Source organism: Carya illinoinensis, chromosome 14 (assembly GCF_018687715.1).
Source record: "Carya illinoinensis cultivar Pawnee chromosome 14, C.illinoinensisPawnee_v1, whole genome shotgun sequence".
In the NCBI taxonomy this organism is placed as follows: domain Eukaryota; kingdom Viridiplantae; phylum Streptophyta; class Magnoliopsida; order Fagales; family Juglandaceae; genus Carya; species Carya illinoinensis.
Genome location: NC_056765.1, coordinates 31,284,831 through 31,308,720, shown reverse-complemented (window position 1 = coordinate 31,308,720; position 23,890 = coordinate 31,284,831). Strand labels below are relative to the sequence as shown.

The following is a 23,890-nucleotide window of genomic DNA, read 5'->3' as shown; positions in this document are numbered from 1 at the left end:
CTTTAAGCTTATGCAGTACTTCCCATGCTGACCTAATTATTTTCATGCTGATTCTCTTTTTTTTTTTTTTTTTTTTTTTTAGTTCAAAGGGTTTACCTTTCTATTATAACCGTTACAAGTTTATGTTTAGGCATCTTTTATTTTCTCTTAATATTTCTTTGGCCGGGCAGAAGATAAATAAACATTTTATAAGAGGAATAGTTACGCCTCGTTTGGATTGAAGAATGCTCACATCTCATCCAATTTCATCTCAACATGTAAACATCACAAACATAAATACTTTTCAATTTTATATTTTCAACTTTTTTATCTAATCATTACAACTTTTTTAATTTTCTAAATAAAACACAAAAAATAATTCAACTTTTTTAAATTCCAAATAAAAAATAGTATTAAAAATTGAATAATTCTACTTAGTATCTCACACACCACACCTCTTTTATTTTTTTCATTTTTCCCAAGAACAACTCAATTAGTTTAACATTAATAAAATAAAATTAAAAATTAAAAAATTAAAAGATGTATGGTGTGTGGTGTGGGATGATGAGTAGCATAATTCTAAAAAATTATATTCTAACGATATTTTAACTTTATAATATTTTAATTCACTTTTTTCTCTCTCTACTCCTAAAATCCCATAAAAACAACTTAACTTAAACCATTTCACTACTGATCACAAATAATCTCATATCAGTATCCAAACGTGGCCTTATTTTTATTCCCATTCTGATCCATCCCATTAATAGTTGGCAGCATGCACGACAACTAATATGATCAGGGGATCTCTCATGTGTCGGGCCGCGCATGGGTGCCTCCTACACGCCCAATGTGGCTCTCCACGTCTATGTTGCCGCGCGTTGGTTGGTGTTCATAAAGTGACAACTCATGTCATCAATGTAAGGTGACACCCCGGTTTCCATGCCCCTATCAGACACCCAATGCTATATAAAGCTCCATTCACTCTCATTTCCACCATTGCTGCCTTCTTTCTCTCTGAGCCTTTGTCATTGCCCTCTCTCGAGCTCTCTCTCCCGTCACCTTCTTCCCCTTCTTCGAGCCTCCGTCTTCCTTTTCACAGCTGCCCCTTATTGTTTCCATCACCCCGAAGAGTTTCTTTGCCTCTATACTTTGCCGAGAAGAGTTGGGAGTCATCAGTCACCACCGACAACCTTCAGGGATTCAGGGTGGAGTATAATATTCCCGCTTCGGCAGTTTGGAGGCCCTTGGACATTGGGACCACGCCATGGATGTTGATGGAATGGCGTTCGTGCGGCACTCTACCCTCTTATGTTCGTGAACGAGCTTTACCTCCCATTCTGCCACTCCACTCGCAATGTCTTAAAATTCTTGGGGTTGGCCCCCGCGCAACTCCATCAGAACACCTGGCGGCTCATAGTCACAAGTTACATTGCTTATCAGAGGGTGCTTTGCTCTGGTGTTGAAGAGTAACCCAACCTGATGGCTCGGGAGTTCCTATCGATGTACCGTGTGCCTGAGTTCTTCTTCCATCATGGAGATCAACAACAATCCTCCCAGGAGCCAGAGGTGGACTCCTACCTCACCTCTTCGAAAAGGGGTGTCTCAACAAAACCCTCCGTCGGTTGAATCGGGCTTGCCTGAGGGGAAAGCTCAGCACATGACCGGCGAGGGGCCCATGACCACTGAAGAACCCCCTTGGGGTCCTACTATACCCAACGAGCCCATGCTAAGGGAGTGGGCTCCTAACCAGGAGGACGCTAAGGCGCTGAGGAGCAGGAGGACGCTGATTATTACAGTAACAAACAGATTATATAAAAGTAATTTTATAAATTGACGTAATTTCATCTGATCTGTTAGATTTACTTTACAATAAAATAACTTTATAATTTGACGAATTACATGAAGCCACATCAGTTTATAGGATTACTTTTATGTAATTGATTTGTGACTAAAGTATTTCTCTATCCAAAATTTGAGTACTTCATTTTCTTTATTCTGTGCAACACTAAATATTTGGTTGTCAGAAAAATTAAAAACAAAAAAAAATAAAATACAAAAAAATAAATCAAGTAGTTAATAATTTGCAATAACTATATAATCAAATGAATTTTTTCCATCAACCTCTAGAAAATATAGTCAAGTCAATCAATAGCTTTATCAAATTAATTTACAATTTTACCATCACCCTGTTAAGTACAAGATAAGAGAAGTTGCGTAAAATCTATGCCTTTGTAGGCCTGCCCTAGTGCTGCCTAGGGCATTATAGTCACCGAGAATTTCTACAGATGGATGCTCAGGACAAGGCAAACGGCCTCTTTTTATTATTTTCCTTTTGTGAAAGTATCATTTTCCTTTTGTCTATCTTTATTTTTTCTTTCTTTCTTTTACGATAAAATGAAGAACCCTTTGCTCAAAAATAGTGCACATGTAAAATTAACACCCGGTTACAATGCACGGTACATTATATTTCATATTTTTCACAATACATGCACGGTAAGAAAATGGAGAGCCCTTTTTTGTTTATTTTCCTTTTCATCTCATATGTGTCGTTTAGCAGTTTTTTCTATCCAAACATATTATATTTTATCTCAAAATTTTAAAATTATTTATTTAAATAAATAATAATGAGCAGTAAAAACTGACAGTCAATAATACATGAACCATGCAAAACTAACATGAACAGTAAATAAAAATGAGTGAACAGTGTGTGAATAGTATAAACTTACATGAACAGTGCTTGAAGAGTATACAATTCGGCTAAAAATTAAAATAGTAGGATCTACACTATTTTTAAATCTCAAAAATCAAAAAGTATCTCATATAAACTCATTATTCATACACACATTTTTTTTACGAACTATTTTATCTTATTTTAACTAAATTTTTTTATTATTATTTAAAATATATTATTTCATCTCATTTGAACTATATACACAAACGAGGCCTTAAATGCAAGTACGTTGTCATGCAACTACCTGAGCCATTCATATCCATACTGCACCCAATTATTACTTTTTTCGATCAGCACATTTATGTTCACACATTACTTGCTAGACTTCTTCCAAACAATTCTTTGAGTTTTCAAGATGAAAAGCGAAGGACGGAAGTTTCTATGACTTTTCCAAGTCAAAGACGAGTAAACGAGAAATATTACCATTGAGTTGTTTTGAAAATGCATGTTAATAATTTAATAGACCTTTGGAGTACCATGCAGTGCCTGTAGGGTAATCCAAGTCCACTTCTTGCGAAATTTTTGACTGCCTCAAAATGCATGTATGCTGACATGGATGAATGTTTTTTCTCTTTCTCTCTCTCTTTTTTTTTTTTTTTTTTTTTTAAAGAAATGCATTTTATAGCATTGTCAAAGGTGACACTACAACGATCAAGAATTCCCACTGAGGGATTCTCCCGACAAGCCAAACAATCTTTTTTTAAGTATTTTTTTATATTCTTAATTTTTTTTTTAAATAATTATAATATCAATAAAATAAAACCTACTTAATCATTAAATAAAAAAAAAACACTATCAAGAGAAATGCTTGGGACGACCCAACAATGGCAAGAGTACAACTAATAATAACCAAAATAGTCTATTCCAACATTTCTAACAATCGCATCAATATACTACTTTCAAGGCATGCTTGTATGCCCTCTCCATTTGTCCCCTCAAAGCAACCGATGGTCGATCAATTTTTTTTATTTAATAATTAAGAAAGTGATTTTAAGTATATTGGTATATTTTCTTTTTATATTTTAAAAATATTTAAATATATTAATTAAATATAAAAAGAAAGAAAAAAAAAAAACAACGTGCGGTCAAACTGAGTAGCACCGCTCTTCAAGGAGTTGGCTTTCATATCCAATTCTCATAGTTATGTACTTACTAATATTGCAATTTAATAATTTATAGAGTCCAATCTTCTACAAACATTTGATGCATTTCTCCGAAACTTTTGTTAAAAAACACAGCAAGTTGTCAAAAAGGGGGCGTTGGAAACTTCTTGTCTCGCCATGTCGCCAGTCAAATCTGGGAAGACTCCTAAAAATACAGAAACATTCAAATGAAATTTCCTAACATGGTATCCTGTTTGAGTTTGAGTTCTTTCCATGGTTGCAAAGGAACTAATGTATTCATGTCCAGTATATCTTTCAATTGTTATTAATCCGTCTAACTAATCATCTCTTGAAAAATACACACTTGATCATACCATGGCATTAGCATTGCCAAATCCTCTCCCCAGCTCGTTGCTTCTTCTTCTGTTGATGATGGCATGTTCTACCTCAGCTCAAACTTACAGAAACCAATCCTTGGGCTCATCCTTGACAGCGCAGGACGACGGTTCTTCTTGGGAATCGCCTTCTGGTGACTTTTCTTTTGGCTTCCACCGGATTGGAAATGGAGGTTATCTACTAGCCATCTGGTTCAGCAAAATACCAGAAAAAACCATTGTCTGGGCAGCCAATCGAAATAATCTAGTGCCAAGAGGATCCAAAGTTCAGCTTACTACAGACGGCCAATTTGTGCTCAATGACCCAAAAGGCAAAGAGATATGGGGAGCTGTGCATTCAGGTGTTGCCCATGCAGCCATGCTTGACAGCGGAAACTTGGTGCTGGCAACCCAGAATTCTGTGTATTTGTGGGAGAGTTTTAATCATCCAACTGATACAATATTACCCACAAACACTATTGGTCTGCTCGGAAAGCTTGTTTCACGTTACTCGAAAACGAATTACTCAAACGGAAGATTCCAGTTCTCACTGCAATCGAATGGAAATTTTGTGCTTCAAACTAGAGATTTTCCATTGGACTCTGCTAATTCTGATTATTGGTCAACCGAAACTGTGGGCAGTGGTTTTCAGGTTGTCTTCAACCAGTCTGGTTCTATATACGTTGCAGCAGTAAATGGAAGCATACTTAATATGATGTCATCGAATGCCGGATCTACGCAAGACTTTTATCAGAGAGCGATTCTTGAATATGATGGGTGTAAATGTTATGGCAATTACATTTATTATTATGCTTTATTAATCTGACCTCTCTTGTTTCTATGTGTTACGTTTGGATGGATATAAAGAAGCTTCTGGATTAGTGAAGCCTCATGACCAGCACGTGACTGTAAGCTACTTCAAACCGAGGCCAAGTTTGAGCCGTAGGATCTGTCCACGTGGAGCCATCTGTCATGCCATATAAATGCATCGTTTCAGCTGTATTCTTTAACCTAATTTCATTTGTGTAATCCGGCTGATTGAGAGAGGGGGGGTCCGAGAGAGAGTGAAGAGAAGGGGGAAACTAGGGTTCATGTTTGGGAAGAAAATCTTTGATTTTCTTGAGTGTAAATGAGTGCTCTGTAATCTGAGAACGTTTCTGAGGCTTTTCTGTGATGGATATTGATATCAATAAAGCTCTGAGGCCCATTCATGCCGTGGACGTAGACCATTAGGGTCGAACCACATAAATCGGTTCTGTTCTTTCTTTCTTGCTTTATTTTGCTTATTTCTTTATCTTCTTGATTATTAATCTTGTTGTTATACGATTCCTGATTATTATTTGGATCTGTTTGCATATTAGGGTTTAGTCATAAATCTGTTTGGTTCGTTGGTTCTGTCTTGAATAAATCAGTATATGTTTTCAATATCATTACCTGTAGTACAGTTTGTATATATATATGCTTAAAGGTTACTCTGAACATATCTGTATAGAGTTTTGCATTCGTGTTGAGACTTTGGTATAAACAGAGTGTTGTACTAAAGGAAAGACTCAGGCATATATCATTACAAGTGGTATCAGAGCCAGGTTGATGGGGACCATGAGGTTTGATATTGAAAAATTTACTGGGGAGAATGATTTCGGGCTATGGAGGATTAAGATGAGGGCATTGCTAGTCCAACATGGACTGCAAGATGCCCTCCTAGGTGAGAAAAAGAAAGGATCTTCCTCGAAAGAGGAAGACAAGGAATCTGTCCATAAGGACATTCTCCAAAAGGCACACAGTGCCTTAATCCTATCCCTTGGGGACAAGGTCCTGAGGGAAGTGGCCAGTGAGGAAACTGCTGCTGGTATATGGCTCAAATTAGAAAACTTGTATATGACTAAATCCCTAGCAAATAGACTTCATAAGAAAACCAAACTTTATACTTTTAAGATGACCCCTGGAACTTCAATAGGGCAGCACCTTGATGAGTTTAATAAAATCATCCTAGATCTAGTAAATATAGATATCAAGGTGGAGGATGAGGATCAAGCTATTCTTTTACTTAGTTCTTTGGACTCATCTTATCAAAGCATAAAGGAAACCATGATGTTTGGAAGAGACTCTCTTACACTAGATGAAGTACAATCTGTACTTCATACTAGGGAACTGCAATACATAGGGGAATCAAAACAAAATCATGGGGAAGGTTTGACTGTCAGGGGTAGAACAGAAAAAAGAGAAAAGAGGGGCAAGAATGAGGGCAAGAAGTTTAGGTCTAAGTCAAAAGGAAAACACTTTAAGTGTTTTCACTGTCATAAAGAAGGACAGTTCAAGAAGAACTGTCCTGAAAGAAAGAATAATACAGAAAATAAGAATAAAGAGGCAGGAGATGCCTCTGTAGTATTAGAAGGATATGAAAGTGCTGAGGTACTCACTGTAAGTGAGGTTGACTCAAAAACAGAGTGGATAATGGACTCTGGCTGTTCCTTTCATATGTGTCCAATCAAAGAATGGTTTGAGACATTCTCTGAGTTAGATGGGGGGGCAAGTAATTCTAGGAAACAATAAGTCCTGCAAAATCATGGGTATAGGGTCAGTGAGACTAAAAATGCATGATGGTACTGAAAGGGTTTTAAGGGAGGTTAGATTTATACCTGAGTTGAAGAGAAATTTAATTTCTCTTGGCATGCTTGATTTATCAGGCCATACCTTCAAATCTGAGGCAGGGGTTCTTAGGGTTACAAGAGGGTCCTTGGTTATTATGAAAGGAGTGATTAAGAATGGTTTATACACACTACTTGGTAAAACTATAGTTGGGGAAGCATCTTCTGTACAGAATACTGTACAGAACCAATCTGTGTTGTGGCATAGGAGGCTTGGGCATGTGAGTCAGAGGGGACTTATAGAGTTGCAAAAACAAGGTTTGTTAACTGACCATAATCTAGGCAACCTACCCTTCTGTGAGGACTGTATTTATGGGAAGGCTAAAAGGGTTAGCTTTAAGCCAGCAATCCATAATACCAAACAAACCTTAGACTATGTCCACTCTGATCTATGGGGACCTGCAAGAGTAAATTCACACAATGGAGGAAGCTATTTCCTATCATTTGTGGATGATTACTCAAGAAAGGTTTGGGTTTATATACTGAAAAATAAAAGTGACACTTTTGAGAAGTTTAAAGAGTGGAAAAACCTAGTTGAAAACCAAGTAGGTAGAAAACTCAAAGTTTTAAGGACTGATAATGGTTTAGAGTTCCTGTCAAATGATTTTAACATGTATTGTAAAAAAGAAGGAATTATTAGACATAAAACAGTGAGAGAAACCCCTCAACAGAATGGACTTGCTGAAAGAATGAATAGGACTATCCTAGAAAGAGTGAGGTGTATGTTGTCAAATTCAGGGCTGCCCAAAACCTTCTGGGCAGAAGCAACAAACACAGCAGTTCATCTTATAAATAGGTGTCCTTCTTCAGCAATAGGGTTTAAAACACCTCAGGAACTATGGTCTGGAAAACCTCCCACTTATGACCACCTTAGAGTTTTTGGGTGTGTAGCTTATGCACATTCAAAAACTGACAAATTGGAACCTAGGGCACTTAAGTGTATTTTCATAGGGTATCCTGAAGGGGTTAAGGGATACAAACTATGGGTAGAAGGACCTAGTAGGTTTAGATGTATAGTGAGCCGAGATGTGACCTTTAATGAGTCACAGATGGCTCGGGTACAAGAGTCACAGTCAGTTAATAATAATGACAAGTTCCTAGAGGGATCTCAGATTGAGGTGGAGCAGGTTAATACCCAACCTGAATCTGTAACTGGTAATGACAGTGACTCTGAGGGTCAAACTTCAGAGGATACAAGTCAAGGTGGAGCTAGATCTTGGAATCTGGCTAGAGATAGACAGAGGAGGGTGATTAAACCACCTTCAAGATATGGTCAAGCTGAACTTACCATATTTGCCTTAACAGTGGCTAATGAAGTAGTGTATCAGGAACCTAGAACTTACAAAGAAGCTGTGACCAGCAAAGACTCCTCTAAATGGGTATTAGCCATGCATGAGGAAATGGAATCCCTGAATAAGAACAAAACTTGGGTTCTAGTACCAAAACCCAAAGGAGTAAAATTAGTGGGATCCAAGTGGATCTTTAAGAAAAAGGAAGGCATACCAGGGATAGAAGGGACCAGGTTTAAAGCTAGGCTTGTAGCCAAAGGCTTTACACAGAGAGAAGGGATAGATTTCAATGAAATCTTCTCTCCTGTGGTTAAACATAGCTCAATTAGGCTACTTCTTGCTTATACAGCCTTTGAAAACTTGCATCTAGAACAGTTAGATGTTAAAACTGCTTTTCTGCATGGAGAACTTGAAGAAGAAATTTATATGCAACCTCCTGAAGGTTTTTCTAATGAAATTAAAAACAATCAAGTGTGTCTTCTTAAAAAATCTTTATATGGTCTTAAACAGTCACAGAGATAGTGGTATAAAAGATTTGATACACACATGATTAACAATAATTTTAAAAGAAGTTGTTATGATAGTTGTGTCTATTACAAGGAGGAAAAAGGAATATTTGTTTACCTCCTATTGTATGTTGATGACATGCTGGTGGCTTGTAAAGACACTGTTATAATTGATCAAGTTAAATGCATGCTGAAATCAGAGTTTGAAATGAAAGAATTGGGCCCTGCTAAGAAAATTTTAGGTATGGAAATTGAGAGGGACAGGAGTGCTAGACTGTTATACCTGTCTCAGAAAAATTACATCTCTAAAATTCTTAAAAGATTTGGTATGGAACTTGTTAAATCTGTTAACACACCCTTAGGTCAACACTTTAAATTATCTACAGATCAGGCCCCTAAAACAGATTCTGATATTGATTTTATGCAACAAATTCCCTATGCTAGCATGGTGGGAAGCATAATGTATGCAATGGTCTGCTCTAGACCTGATCTGACTTATGCTGTGAGTGTGGTTAGTAGGTTTATGGGGAACCCTGGTAAACCCCATTGGCAAGCTATTAAATGGGTACTAAGGTATCTAGTGGGCACTACTAACTTAGGACTCAGTTATGGAAAGGGTGTTGAGAAAGGATGTGAGTTAATTGGTTTTGTAGACTCTGATTTTGCAGGAAACATAGACTCTAGAAAATCCTTAACTGGATATGTGTTTACTGCTTTTGGAGGGGCTGTTAGTTGGAAGTCACACTTACAATCTGTTGTGGCTTTGTCCACAACAGAGGCTGAATATATAGCATTGACTGAAGCAATAAAGGAGGCCATTTGGTTAAAGGGCATTGCAAATGAGTTAAGTTTTTTTAATGGTAATATTTATGTGCACTGTGATAATCAGAGTACACTTCACTTAGCTAAAAATCAAGTTTTTCATGAAAGGTCTAAGCATATTGATATAAGGCTTCATTTTGTTAGGGATGTTATAGAGTCTAAGGTTGTGGGTGTGGAGAAGGTCTCAACTGAGGATAACCCCTCAGATATGATGACCAAGTCACTCCCAAAGTCTAAGTTCAGACACTGTCTGAACTTAATTGGCATGGAGTCTAGAGTCTGTCCCCATTAGGGGGAAAGGTGCAGGAATGAGCCAATGATGAGGATTGATAGTTTTTGGCAAATAAATGTTTTGCCAAGGTGGAGATTTGTAAATGTTATGGCAATTACATTTATTATTATGCTTTATTAATCTGACCTCTCTTGTTTCTATGTGTTACGTTTGGATGGATATAAAGAAGCTTCTGGATTAGTGAAGCCTCATGACCAGCACGTGACTGTAAGCTACTTCAAACCGAGGCCAAGTTTGAGCCGTAGGATCTGTCCACGTGGAGCCATCTGTCATGCCATATAAATGCATCGTTTCAGCTGTATTCTTTAACCTAATTTCATTTGTGTAATCCGGCTGATTGAGAGAGGGGGGGTCCGAGAGAGAGTGAAGAGAAAGGGGAAACTAGGGTTCATGTTTGGGAAGAAAATCTTTGATTTTTTTGAGTGTAAATGAGTGCTCTGTAATCTGAGAACGTTTCTGAGGCTTCTCTGTGATGGATATTGATATCAATAAAGCTCTGAGGCCCATTCCTGCCGTGGACGTAGACCATTAGGGTCGAACCACGTAAATCGGTTCTGTTCTTTCTTTCTTGCTTTATTTTGCTTATTTCTTTATCTTCTTGATTATTAATCTTGTTGTTATACGATTCCTGATTATTATTTGGATTTGTTTGCATATTAGGGTTTAGTCATAAATCTGTTTGGTTCGTTGGTTCTGTCTTGAATAAATCAGTATATGTTTTCAATATCATTACCTGTAGTACAGTTTGTATATATATATGCTTAAAGGTTACTCTGAACATATCTGTATAGAGTTTTGCATTCGTGTTGAGACTTTGGTATAAACAGAGTGTTGTACTAAAGGAAAGACTCAGGCATATATCATTACAATGGGGTTTTTAGGCATTATGTATACCCAAAACGCCCTAATATTTCGAGTTCCAGGAGTTGGCCTTTAGTTTGGACCCCTATCTCGAACTTCATACCTCCTATTATCTGCGACATACTCGAAGATACAGGCGGTGGAGCTTGTGGTTTCAACAGCTACTGCAAATTAGGAGATGATGAAAGACCTCGTTGCATATGCCCAGAAGGATACGCTTACATTGATCCAGATGATGAAAGGAAAGGATGTAAAGCAAACTTTATCCAACAAAGTTGTAATGAATCATTGCCGGAAACGGATCTTTTTTACCTTCATCCTATGCTAAATACAAATTGGCCCGGATCTGATTATGAACATTTTCAAGGCCAAACTGAGGATTGGTGTAGGAATGCTTGCTTGGGTGATTGTTTTTGCGCTGTTGCCATTTTCAGAAACAGAGAGTGTTCGAAGAAGAGATTTCCACTCTCTAATGGAAGGATGGACTTCAGATTTGGAAGAACGGCCCTGGTCAAAATACGGAAAGATGATTCAACTTTCAAGCCTTCATACACAGATTCTAAGAAGAAAGATCGTTCAGCTCTGATCCCTATTGGATCGGTGCTCTTAAGCAGCTCGGTGTTTTTCAATGATAAGTCACGTAAGTCCCTTAAGCCGAATCCCAAGTATTTGGGGATGAGCAGCAGGGAACGTGCAGAACGGGCGGGACCTTCGCATAGTGCATGCTGTTACGTGAGTACATGCAGGACTGAGTCATGGCTCAAGGGACGTGAGCTGCATGCAGGACTGGGTCGTAGCTCAACGTGCAGAAGAGGAATGAAGTGTTGCGAGTTTTACGTTAGTTAGCTTCCGCTAAATATGCTCTGTTATTTGCATTCTGTTTTACATTTGTTAAGTTTTATTTTTCAGTTGCAGTTTCTTATATTTCGGTTTGTATTGTTTGGTTTTGCTTATTTAAGCAGCCATCGTTTCAGTAAGGGATTTAACCAAGTATTTCAGTAAAAAGTTGTGGTTTATTCTCACCCGAAGAGAATTGTTTCTTTATTTTCGGCATTTGTAAATTGTTGGGACCTATCATTGGCCTCAGAGCCAGGTTAACATGGGAACCAATAAAGAAAGAATTGAACATTTGGAGGCTGGGCTAGGTGAAGTTCAAGAGGGGCTGCACCGGATGGAGCTGGGCATGGCGGATCGACTGCGACATGTTGAAGAGACTCTTAACCGTCTCTCTAATGTGCTCCTTGCAGACCAAGAACCTCCAATCCAGGGTATTCAACACCGTGAAGGTCACAATGGGGGACGGCTTGTGGTATCCTCCAAAACGGCAAAGTTAGAATTTCCACGATTTTCAGGTGATGATCCGACGGAGTGGTTCAACCGTGTAAACCAGTTTTTCGAATTCCAAAACACTCCCGAAACCCAAAAGGTTTCTTTAGCATCTTACCATTTGGAAGGAGAAGCCAACTAGTGGTGGCAATGGGTTCGTCGGACTTTTCAAGAGGAAGGTCGAGTTCTTTCATGGAGCGATTTGAAGAGGAACTATGGGCACGCTTTGGACCTTCGGAGTGCGAGGATTTCGACGAAGCCCTTTCGAGGGTCAGACAAACTGGGTCCTTGCGTGAATACCAGAAGGAATTTGAACGCTTGGGCAACCGTGTGAGGGGCTGGACACAAAAAGCTCTTGTGGGAACTTTCATGGGCGGTTTACGAACGGAAATCTCGGACGGGATTCGGATGTTTAAACCTCAGTCCCTCAAGGATGCCATTAACTTGGCACGGATGCGAGACGATCAACTTACACGGCAGCCGGAGTTCTTACTGCAACCCCCACCTACACGAGCAGCTCTAACTCTTCCACCAGCAGCTAGTGTAGCTTCCGCAGCACCTGCTGTTCCAATCAAGCGCTTAACATGGGAGGAAATGCAAAGGAGAAGGGTTCAAGGTCTCTGTTTCAACTGCAATGAACGATTCACAGCAGGACATAAATGCCAAAAAGCACAATTGTTGCTCTTGGAAGGATATGCGGGAGCTGGCAACGTGATACTGGAGGAAATTACTGATCAACAGGCATTGGAGGCTGACCAAGGTGGAGGTGCAGTGAAATAAATTTGGTCCAAGTATGGACCTTGAGGACAAGGTCCACTTAATGGGGGAAGTATTGATAAGTCACGTAAGTCCCTTAAGCCGAATCCCAAGTATTTGGGGATGAGCAGCAGGGAACGTGCAGAACGGGCGGGACCTTCGCATAGTGCATGCTGTTACGTGAGTACATGCAGGACTGAGTCATGGCTCAAGGGACGTGAGCTGCATGCAGGACTGGGTCGTAGCTCAACGTGCAGAAGAGGAATGAAGTGTTGCGAGTTTTACGTTAGTTAGCTTCCGCTAAATATGCTCTGTTATTTGCATTCTGTTTTACATTTGTTAAGTTTTATTTTTCAGTTGCAGTTTCTTATATTTCGGTTTGTATTGTTTGGTTTTGCTTATTTAAGCAGCCATCGTTTCAGTAAGGGATTTAACCAAGTATTTCAGTAAAAAGTTGTGGTTTATTCTCACCCGAAGAGAATTGTTTCTTTATTTTCGGCATTTGTAAATTGTTGGGACCTATCATTCAACCTACTCTTGCTGTTGGCAGCCTTTTTGGCTGTCTTTCGCTTCGATTATTTTAAGCCAAAGGTCATTCAAAGATACCCAGTTATGCCAGGCATGAACTTGCGAAGTTTCACCTATGAGGAACTAAAAAATGCCACAGATGAATTCAAGGAAGAGCTGGGCCATGGTGCTTTTTCAACAGTTTATAAAGGGGCCCTACAATCTGATCGTGGTAAGCCTGTTGCAGTTAAAAAGTTGAACAATATCGTGGCACAAGGCGATCTGGAGTTCAAAGCAGAAGTGAGTGCTATTGGCGGAACAAATCACAAAAATTTGGTACAACTGCTTGGTTTCAGTAATGAGGGGCAGCACAGGCTTATTGTATATGAATTCATGAGCCGTGGTTCTCTAGCAAACTTCCTCTTTGGAGGATCACGGCCTAACTGGTACCAAAGAATACAAATTGCGTTAGGAACTGCAAGAGGGCTCTTGTACTTGCATGAAGAGTGCAGCACCCAGATCATGCATTGCGATATCAAGCCACAGAACATCCTTTTGGATGACTCTTTGACAGCAAGAATTTCTGACTTTGGATTAGCCAAGCTTTTGAAGATAGACCAAACTCGGACTATGACCGGAATCAGAGGAACCAAAGGGTATGTAGCCCCTGAATGGTTCAGAAACATGCCCGTTACAGTCAAGGTGGATGTTTACAGCTTTGGAATCTTGCTGCTAGAGATCATATGTTGCCGGAAGAGTTTTGAAGCAGATGTACAGAATGAGGATCAGATTATACTTGCAGATTGGGTGTATGATTGCTATAAAGAAAGGAAACTGGATCTCTCACTGGGGAATGATGAGGAAGCAATGTCTAGCATGAAGAGAGTGGAGAGATATGTGATGATTGCAATATGGTGCATTCAGGAGGATCCATCGCTAAGGCCAACAATGAAGAAAGTCATACAGATGATGAAAGGAGTTGTTGAAGTGCCAGTTCCTCCAGATCCATCCTCATTTTATTAGTTCAATCTGGATTTAATTCAAACATAAATTACTTTCCTAGTTGTTCAATTCTCTATGCATATTTAGTTGTCAATATTATCAGTCTGGCAAGTTGAATAATATCCAGAAACGGTGTACTCTGCATGATAGTTGTATGAAATAGGAAAAAAGATGTGCTATATAAAATTTTTATCAGTTAATAATGTTATATATATATTTTTTTGATAACAAATTGTAAACTTCATTAATCAATGGATGATTACAGACATAAATCAAACCATAAGGTTTGAGATAAAAAGTCCGGAATATAATCCCACCACATGTTGATACTTTCAACATTTCTCCCATATTGAATAAGAGAATGAGCAACCATATTAGCTTCTCTACAGACATGTAAAAAAACATTCCCCAAAACAAGATGAAATCTATTTTATCTCAGAGTAAAGGTCACCAAACGTTGAATTAGACATGCTATCCTGTTGCAGTGCCTCAATCACTAGCAAGCAGTCACTTTCCACTTCAATCTTATTTATTCCCATACCTGCACAAAACTGGAGGCCACGTAGGAGAGCTAGCAACTCTATTTGCTCAGGATCCTCCACTGCTCTTTCTGCTGTGCTTGCAGCCAGTAGAACTCTTCCCAAATTATCTCTCAATATTGCACCAGTCCCTATTCTACCGAGCTCAGAAAAAATTGCCCCATCTACATTTAGCTTCAGCATTTTTGGTTGTGGGGCCTTCCATCTATAAAATTTTTTTACTTGCATCCTTGATTGCTTATGAGAAACTTTATAGCTCTTTAGTAAAGAAACTGCATGTTCAGCAACTTGGTAAGGAGAAAGAACAACCTGTTTATGAATAAATTTGTTTCTCCTATACAAAACCCCCAAGCCAATGCTAAGAAAATAGCCAACTTATCATATTGCTTCTCATTACAGAAATTAAAGGCTACCTCAAATACGTTCAACGAAAGGTCAACACCAATTGCCGGTAAAAAAGCTTGCCATGCTTTCTGAAGTTGCTTACAGTTCACCAAAGCATGATAACTACCCTCAAGATCCTCATTAGAAAAATTGCAAAGCCCATCATTAGGGACATGTTTTAGTAGTAAATTTGCCTTTGAAGGCAACACATCCTTACATGCACGCCAAGCAAATATTTTTATCTTGTTAGGAACCGGCATTTTCCAAATATTTCTCCAAACCACTCTTTGAGCACTTGCATTTGATGATTCAGCATCTGGAGAACCCTGCTGATCCAAAATGAACTTATAACAGTTTCTAACACTAAACAAGCCATTCCTTTCATGTCCCCCCACTCTTTTATCTGCACTACTCCCAGCACATAGAGTTATCTTTAGAATGTCCTCCACCACACTTGGATTAAAGAGAGCTCTAAGTTTGGCCACATCCCAGGACCTAGAAGATTCAGAAAGAAAAGAGAACTCAACAATCCAGCCTATTATCATCACTAACTACAGTCCCTTCCTTAACCAGAGAATTATGATCAGGAATCCATTTATCAAACCAAATATCAACAGAATTTTCATCCCCAATCCGCCACCTACACCCATCCACAACCCCTTTTTTTGCCTTCCAAATCCCTCTTCAAGTATAGGATGGAGATCTACCCAAACCAGCTGCCAAAAAGCTTGTACCCGAGAAGTACTTAGCTTTAAGCAACATATGCAATAAAGAATTCTCATCTCGAAGCAACCGCCACCCTTGTTTGGCTAACATTTCCAAATTAAATACTCTCAACTTCTTGAATCCCATACCTCCCCATGATTTTCTAGCACACATTTTATTCCAACTTAACCAATGAATTATCTGCTCATTAGCCTTTTGCGCTCACCAAAACCAAGCCATCATTCTTTCTAAATCATCACACAGGCTTGAAGGGAAAAGGAAACAACTCATAGAATATGAAGGAATTGAGAGAGCAACAGCCTTAAGCAAAACTTCCTTACCCCCCTGAGAAAGTAACTTTTCATTCCAAGTTTGCAATTTTTGCCTAACTCGTTGTTTTATAGAATGAAATGCTTGAGTTTTTTACCTTCCTATAAGTGGTGGAAGGCTAAGATACTTCTCATACTGCTGAATCTCAGAATTTTCGGCCCACAAACTTTTAATCTCCTCTCAGCCCCCCCCCCCAGGCACATTGCCACTAAACACCATGGCTATTTTTTCATGATTAATACGTTACCCCGAAACATCTTCATACTTTCCTATAAGTGCTTGAACCCTCCTATTTTCCCTAATGTCCGCCTTGCAAAAAACCAAACTATCCTCTGCAAACAGCAAATGAGTAATATTCGGGGCACCTCTACAGATTTTAATACTTGAAATTTGGTTTCTCAAACTAGCATCTCTTAATAAAGTAGTAAGACCCTCAGTACACAGAAGAAATAGATAAGGGGGACAATGGATCCCCTTGTCTAAGTCCTCTAGAAGGAATAATATGGCCCATAGGCTCACCATTAATAAGCACAGAAAAAGACACAGAGCTGACACACTGCATAATCATTCCAACACAAACCTGGCTGAACCCCATCACTTCCATAATAGATTTCAGAAATCCTTACTCAACTATATCATATGCTTTACTCATATCTAATTTCAACAACATGTAACCCTTCTTCCCATTTTTCTTAAGCTTCAAATAACGAACTAACTCATAAGCAATCAGTACATTATCTATAATTAAACGCCTTGACACAAAAGCACTTTGACTTTCCCCAATAATACCAGATAAAACTATTTTCAGCCTATTAGCAAGAACCTTAGCAATTAATTTATAGACCACATTGCACAAGCTTATCAGTCTATAATCAGCAACTCTAAGTGGGGACTTCTTTTATGGAATCAAAGTAATAAAAGTGTTGTTCAAAGATTGAGGAAAATAACCTGAATTTAGGACATGCAACATAGCTGTCGTGACAGAACTCCCCACCACATGCCAATATTTTTGAAAAAATATTGGAGACATGACATTCGAGCCTTGGGCTTTGGAAGGATTCATTTGATGTAGTGCTTCCTCAACTTCATCTTCAGTATACACGCTGCATAAGTCTTCATTCATTTGAGGAGTGACTTTACCCCTTAGGACATTTAGAAACTCAAAAGAATCCCTCGGATTGGAAGTGTTAAATAATTCTCTAAAATAATCAAGAATCACCTCATCCTTACTTGAACCCTCATGCCACTGCCCATGATCATCTTGTATCCTTAATATTCTATTCTTTTTCCTCCTTTGTGAGGTTTTCATATGAAAGTAATGAGAGTTTTTGTAAAGCCCAGGCCCGAGGCCAGTTTAGAGTAGCCCAGCCCTTAAGACCATAGTTTTTTTTGGCATCATTTTGGTAAGATTTTTTTTTCACTTGTACAGTTTCTTCTCCCCCGATTTTTCCTCCCTGATATGATGTATAGTTTCCCATGTTTTCTTTCGGTTCTCTCTCTCTCTCTCTCTCTCTCTCTCTCTCTCTCTCTCTCTCTCTCTCTTAGTTTTTGGCTTCTTCACTCTCCCATCTCCTCGTTTTCTTAATGGCATCCCTTTTTGTTTTCCCCTCATTTTTTTTCAGATTTTTCACTCTCATTAGACTCTCTCTCTCTCCCCCTTTCTTACGCTTTCATTTCCCCTACATTTTTTTTTACCTTGCTACGATTTTGAGAGTTTCCAAATTTCAAAGTTTGGTTTCGTCATCCACTACACACGCTGGTAATCTCTCTAAATCTATTTTTTTTCTTTTTTTTCTCTCTCTTCTTTTCAGTTACCACTCGGTTTCATCTTTCCCTTGTATTTTTTTTTCCTATAAAGTTATATTTTGTTTTATTTATGTGCAACCTGTGCTTCTGCTGTGTTTTTCCTTGAGTTTTAAGTGCTACAATTTGGGTGGATTTTTCATTTGAGTTGCTGGTTTTTGTTTGGGTATAAACAGTATATAATATCGATGGGTGTGGAGTATAAACTTGATGTATGTTTTGCTTATTTGGTTGAATTGGTGGTTGTGTTGAGATATGGGCTGCTGTTGGTGTCGATATTTTGATTAATTGAGTTCGACATTGGTTGGTGGATGTATAGGACAGTTTTGAAATTGGTTTATTTGAAGTGTGGGCTGACCGGGTTTTTATGTGGTTGCTTGAGTTGCGTTAATGTGCTTAAATATGATTTGGAATTATGGGTTTTAATTAATTAGATCGAAGTGGTGATTTTTGGTCTTTAACATTTAGTGTATATTTTATTAATAGGTGGCGAGACTAATAGAGGTCGAATTCAAGGCATAGATAATACGCTGCAGGAGTCAAGTAAGCGGGATTCCTATGCTAGATTTGCATAAAAAGAAAGAAATGAATTGAGGTTGGTTTGTAAAATGGGCATTATTATGATTGGAAAAGAAGACATGAAAACAACCTTAATATATGTGTTTTGCATTCACTCATGAAAAATCTATATAAAAGAGAAAAATGATTTTTGACATGAATAGTGTAGATATGAGCAATATTTGACATGTTTATGAAATGTGCAAAAGAGCAAATATGAAAATTGAGATTTTATACATGTTTTATGAAATGTTTTGGATATGTTATTGATTATTAGAAAATGATATGAATGTGTTCAGCACGTGATTTGATATGATATGAATATGAAAAACCTTTGGCATACTTATCTGTTATTATTTTGATTCTGAACATGGTTCTGATATGATGATACTAGTTCACGTGATATGGTTGGTACCAACATGATATGATATGAGTGCACACTCAGGGCTTTGAGATTGAAAAATGGAAAGTTTCACAACATGATACTGCCTGGTTTGACCATTGGGGATAGCACAACCCTACCACGGGGGTTAAACATGGTATATGATACGATACGATACAATATGTTAAGATGAGATGATTGAAATGGGCATTATTATGATTGAAAAAAAGGAGTGTTAAAACCTTTTTCTAGAATAACCAAAGAAGTGTTGGTTCCTTTTGGGATATGTTGATTTGGGGATTAAACCAAATCATGTGATTGCCACTGAACTCCTCCCTACATGGGAACGAGCATTAATTGAATACATGAGTGCCCTCTCCTTTCTGCTTTGATGTGTATGTTCTCTGAATAGTATATTCCTCTTAACATGGACATTTGTTCAGGAGTTTATCTGTAGAAAGTTAGCTGGGTTTTCTCATTGGGGCGGGATAGTTCTTTCTTAAACCCATAGGATTTTTCACGAAGTTCTTGATCTTGTAAATCATTCAAAGTGTAAAAGGACATTGGATGCTTCAATGCTCATATCTCATGTGATGCAAATTCTTCTTGGTAGAATATTTGATATGATTTCACTATCTATTAACATGATCCTATGTTGCTCATTCATATTCATACACCAAATTATTTTTTTTTTTGGCACATTTAATGTTCACACATTACTTGCTAGACTTCTTCCAAACAAAAACCCTAAATCCCAAGGCTGAATTATTATTTAGTTAAGATGGTTTCCGCCAACAAGTAACAATACAAATACAATCTTTTTCACAACTATACTATAAATCAAGTGGTAATTATGTAAAATAAAACTTAAGAAAAAAATTCTATATATTTTTTTAGAACTGCTATAGATACAAATAGATTACACAAAATAAACCTACAAAATGATGTGGCTTCATGAAATCCATTAGATCTACTTTATAATAAAAATAACTTTACAATATGACGTACCAAATTAAGCTACAATAGTTTGGGAGTTTACTTTTGTATAATCTATTTGTGGTTAAAGTATTTTTCATTTTTTGATGAAGCATTAGTGCTACTAAGTATGTTGATTGATTGTAAGATGAGTTACAAAATAATTATATAATTTTTAGCAAGGGAATGCAGAATTTGATTAGAGAGAAAAAGAAAACTATGGTTGTTGCTGTGTGTTACTCAATGTGGTGGTATCTCTATCTCAAAGTCATTCATCTACATAACATGCCACATCTAGTTAGTTTTTCACTAGATATAAGCCAAACTAATTCTAAAGAAAGATTTCAGGGGAGACTGTAACCAAGAACTTGATGTATTAATTTTAGAGTAATGCTACATACAGTTATTTTTGTATACTCTTTGTATACTCCACTGATGTGATTAGTTGCATTATTATTTTTAAATACATAGCTAACCACATCAGTAAAATGGGTAAAAGAATATGTAAAAGTAACTGGACATAGAATTTTTGTTTGTATTAAGACCCAATCAATTTGGATATTTGGAGTATGAGGTACTTTTGATGGGTTTGTGAGGTCATGTTGTCACCAATCACATTTGGATAATAATACATGATCTACAACTCGATATTAGGAGTAGAAGGCACTTTTGATGGGTTTGTCAAATCTCTTACAACTCATTTCACATTTAATTAATATAACCATGACACTTCATTAACCCTAAATTTCAATTTTACAAAAATACTTTCATTTAATATAGATTTGTAAAAGATCAAGAATTGTAAGTTATCATTTCCCATTAGATTTATCTCTTGTTACTCATAAATAGTAGCCCTTATATCAGGAATAATAGGGCAACACATATCCATGCCTCGTAGCATATGGTTGTAGAAAAAGACAAAAAGGACAATATCAAGCCGTTAAAAACCTCCTTAATTTGGATGTCCATGGAAACTATATGCAAGGAACCTAACACTAAGAGATCGGGTTTTTTGAGACAAAATATTTTGTCTCAAAAAACCCAAATTTCATCCCTAAAAGTTTTTGGAGATGAAAAAATTTCATCTCTAGTTTGTCTCCGAAAGACTGTCTCAAAATGTTTTTGGAGACAAAAATCAATCTCAAAAAATTATTTTTAGGGATGAAATTGGGCGGAACCAATCGAAACCGTTCGAATGGTGTTTTTTTTAAGAAAAAAAAAATGTTGTCTAAAAAAATGTTCGAACAGAAAAAGCTAGGTTCGAATTGACACTTCCGTTCGAACAATGTGAAATTTTTATTCAAACTAATAATCATATTTGGTCCTGTTCGAACGAACAGAGTGTTAGAACAGACTTTATGCGTTCTAACTAGTAAATTTTTCAAGTGACTTTTGTTCGAACATAAATTATGTCCATTCGAACAAACATTTTATTTTCAGAAATTCGGTCTATTCGAATGGGATTTTGCATAATAATGGTGTTCGAAGAAATATTATATTGTTTGAACGGACGTACGGACTGTATTTCTCAGATACCGTTCGAATGGGTTAGTTTTGGTTCGAATGTGTCTATTTTTATTTGAATGGATTTATAAATGGTAATTCACCATTCGAATGGGTTATTTACCGTTCGAACGGTAATGATCGAACAAATCAAAATTTAATTACAAATACCATACTAATATTACACAAATTGTGATTCAAATATCAATTGTTCAAATGCTTATGAACATCATAACATAAAGGCGATTAAAGAGAAAATAAATGAATTATGGTTGTGGTGGTGGTAGTGGCATAGAATTTTGGAACATCATTGACTGGAACTGTTCAAACATTTTTTGGTTATTCAATTGCAGCCTCTCTTATAATCTTACCTCTAAATCTACTGCTTGATCTAATCGGGTCAGCAACTCATTTTCCTTGGACCTCGATCATTCTATCTCAAGTACAGCTTCCTCTAATTCCTTAGTCTTGTCGTCATTCGATTTGGCTTTAGAAGAAAATGATGATATAGAAGATGGCTTCACGCAACATTCTAAGTCCCTCAAATATCCAGAACATGATCCAAAAACTTGAGAAATGATTTGAGCATCCTTGACAGATGATTCATCAGATGGATTCGCAACTGTTTCCTTAAGAGAAATTATCTTGTCCTACCAAAAAAAAATAAAGTTAGTATAAGTAATAAAAATATCTTTAGCCAATAGAATTAAAGAAACTTAAATTTATATAATTTGCCTCAGCCTCGCTCCAAACACTATCACGATTTTTATGTGCTTTGGCATACAATTGGGTCAGATAATAGTCAACAGAAATTTCTTCTTGCTGCAAAATGAAAATCTATATTAGAACTTAAATTAGAAAAGTGTATATGTTAATATTTAATGGAGACTATAATAACTTACCATTTTTTTAGACAAACGATGAAAAGATCGAGAACGTCTCGTATGATGGTGTATCATTAAATTTGATCTATTTGCTTTGTTCACCATACTCTGTTGCTAAAAAATATTATAACTATATGTTTAATACATCTATCATATACTATTAAAAAAGGATAGCATCGAAATTACTTGATAAGCAGGATCTTCAAACATATCACAAACTTTCTCCCATTCGTTTGGTGGCATTGCTTGGAATGGACTTTGTCGCACTTCTGTCATAGTACTAAACTTGTAATAGTGTACATGGCATCGACCTTTGTACCTCTAGAATGCATTCGACATTAGTTCCTCAATCGTTAGTCGATCCTCTTGTCAGACAAAATTTAGTTAAAACTTTTCCTTCAAAAAATTATAAACAATTAGTATAAATACAAAGGTTTTTTAAATTAACATGTTATACAAAGTAGCTTATTACCAGACAACGATTTTTGATGTGGTCTTTCACATCTTGGGGAACTTTAGCCCAGGAGGATGTAGCCATCGGTGCATACGTGCGAGTAAGCGTACCAACATAAGAAGCAAGCCAAGCTGCCGAATCCCCGGAGCTACTGGTGTGATCATCAAATATATCAACTCTAATTTTATTCACTTTCCTTACTTTCTCTATCCAGACACCCCTCGTAGTGTCTCTACCCCGGCGCTGGTTTACGACAGCTATATATATTATAATTAAAGTACATATTTTAATTAAATTATTTTATTTTATAGATATACAGTGATAAAGTACCTTATTCTGGGTTTGGTGATATTGGCCCACTATTGCTGGCATGTAAACCACATGGGGAGTTAGTAAGGGATGGGGATGGCTCACGTGTTCTTTTGCATTTAGGAGGCATATTTGTTTGAAATTATAATAAATTATTATTTGAACAACGTACATTATGAATTTTTATAAGAATTATACCTACACAAATATTTGTATGAAAATCATTTAGTATCAAGATTGCTGGACCAATTGCTCTCATCATTAGTAGATACTTCAGCTGATTCATGTTCTTCCGACATTTCACCTTCAATTACTTCAGGTTGAACATCTTCTTTGCGCAATGGGACCATGTCATATTGGCTTAGATCAACAAATAGATTGATGCCTGATTCGTTTTCTTGATATGCTTCTTCATGGTCTGGACTATCAACTTCTTCATGTGGCTCATCTGCCTCTAGAATGTAATCATATACATTTTTTTGTCCGAACTTCTTGACTACCTATCATGGATTTCCGTACTTCAGATTGTCTAAATAAAAAACTTGATTTGCCTTTTAAGCAAGAATGAAAGGATCGTCCTTATACCATTTGCGAGATGTATTGACACTCACAAAATATTCATTATTATGCAGTCCCAACTTAGGATTTAAGACATCCCACCAATTACTTTTAAACAACCAGACCATATATCCTCCCACATACATTAACGCTATGATATCTTCCACAATTTTGTACAAATCAATATTATCATCCCCATGGCTTCCTTCGACTACGGTCTCATAATTTTGAGTTTTTCTATATAGTTCTCTATCTGCTGTGTGAAATCTATATCCACGCACCAAACATCCTGAGTATTGGATGGCCCGCT

The 23,890-nt window shown here is 37.2% G+C and overlaps 2 protein-coding genes across 2 annotated transcripts; one reads left to right on the top strand and one right to left on the bottom strand.

Moving 5' to 3' along the window:
* Window positions 1-4,004: 4,004 nt before the first annotated feature.
* Window positions 4,005-14,312, top strand: LOC122293919 (G-type lectin S-receptor-like serine/threonine-protein kinase LECRK3). The gene is made up of 3 exons (XM_043102382.1): window positions 4,005-4,966; window positions 10,598-11,236; window positions 13,223-14,312. The coding sequence occupies exons 1-3, from the start codon at window positions 4,189-4,191 to the stop codon at window positions 14,215-14,217; spliced, it is 2,412 nt and encodes an 803-aa protein (XP_042958316.1). The 5' UTR covers window positions 4,005-4,188; the 3' UTR covers window positions 14,218-14,312.
* A 309-nt stretch (window positions 14,313-14,621) lies between these two features.
* On the bottom strand, window positions 14,622-16,749 carry LOC122293826. The gene is made up of 4 exons (XM_043102280.1): window positions 16,674-16,749; window positions 16,402-16,486; window positions 15,149-15,614; window positions 14,622-15,044 (listed from the first exon to the last, which is right to left on the bottom strand). The coding sequence occupies exons 1-4, from the start codon at window positions 16,747-16,749 to the stop codon at window positions 14,622-14,624; spliced, it is 1,050 nt and encodes a 349-aa protein (XP_042958214.1).
* Window positions 16,750-23,890: the final 7,141 nt, after the last annotated feature.

Bases quoted from the DNA above. Each gene is read 5' to 3' on its own strand.
- LOC122293919 (XM_043102382.1), top strand. From the start codon at position 4,189: ATGGCATTAGCATTGCCAAATCCTCTCCCCAGCTCGTTGCTTCTTCTT. The intron at 4,967-10,597 runs GTAAATGTTATG...GGAAAGACTCAG, and splicing joins GATTCTTGAATATGATGGGT to GCATATATCATTACAATGGG. The intron at 11,237-13,222 runs ATAAGTCACGTA...CATTCAACCTAC, and splicing joins CAGCTCGGTGTTTTTCAATG to TCTTGCTGTTGGCAGCCTTT.
- LOC122293826 (XM_043102280.1), bottom strand. From the start codon at position 16,749: ATGGGGTTCAGCCAGGTTTGTGTTGGAATGATTATGCAGTGTGTCAGC. The intron at 16,487-16,673 runs GTGAGCCTATGG...TGCTGTTTGCAG, and splicing joins TTTTTCTGTGCTTATTAATG to AGGATAGTTTGGTTTTTTGC. The intron at 15,615-16,401 runs GTAACGTATTAA...TGAATCTTCTAG, and splicing joins AAGTATGAAGATGTTTCGGG to GTCCTGGGATGTGGCCAAAC.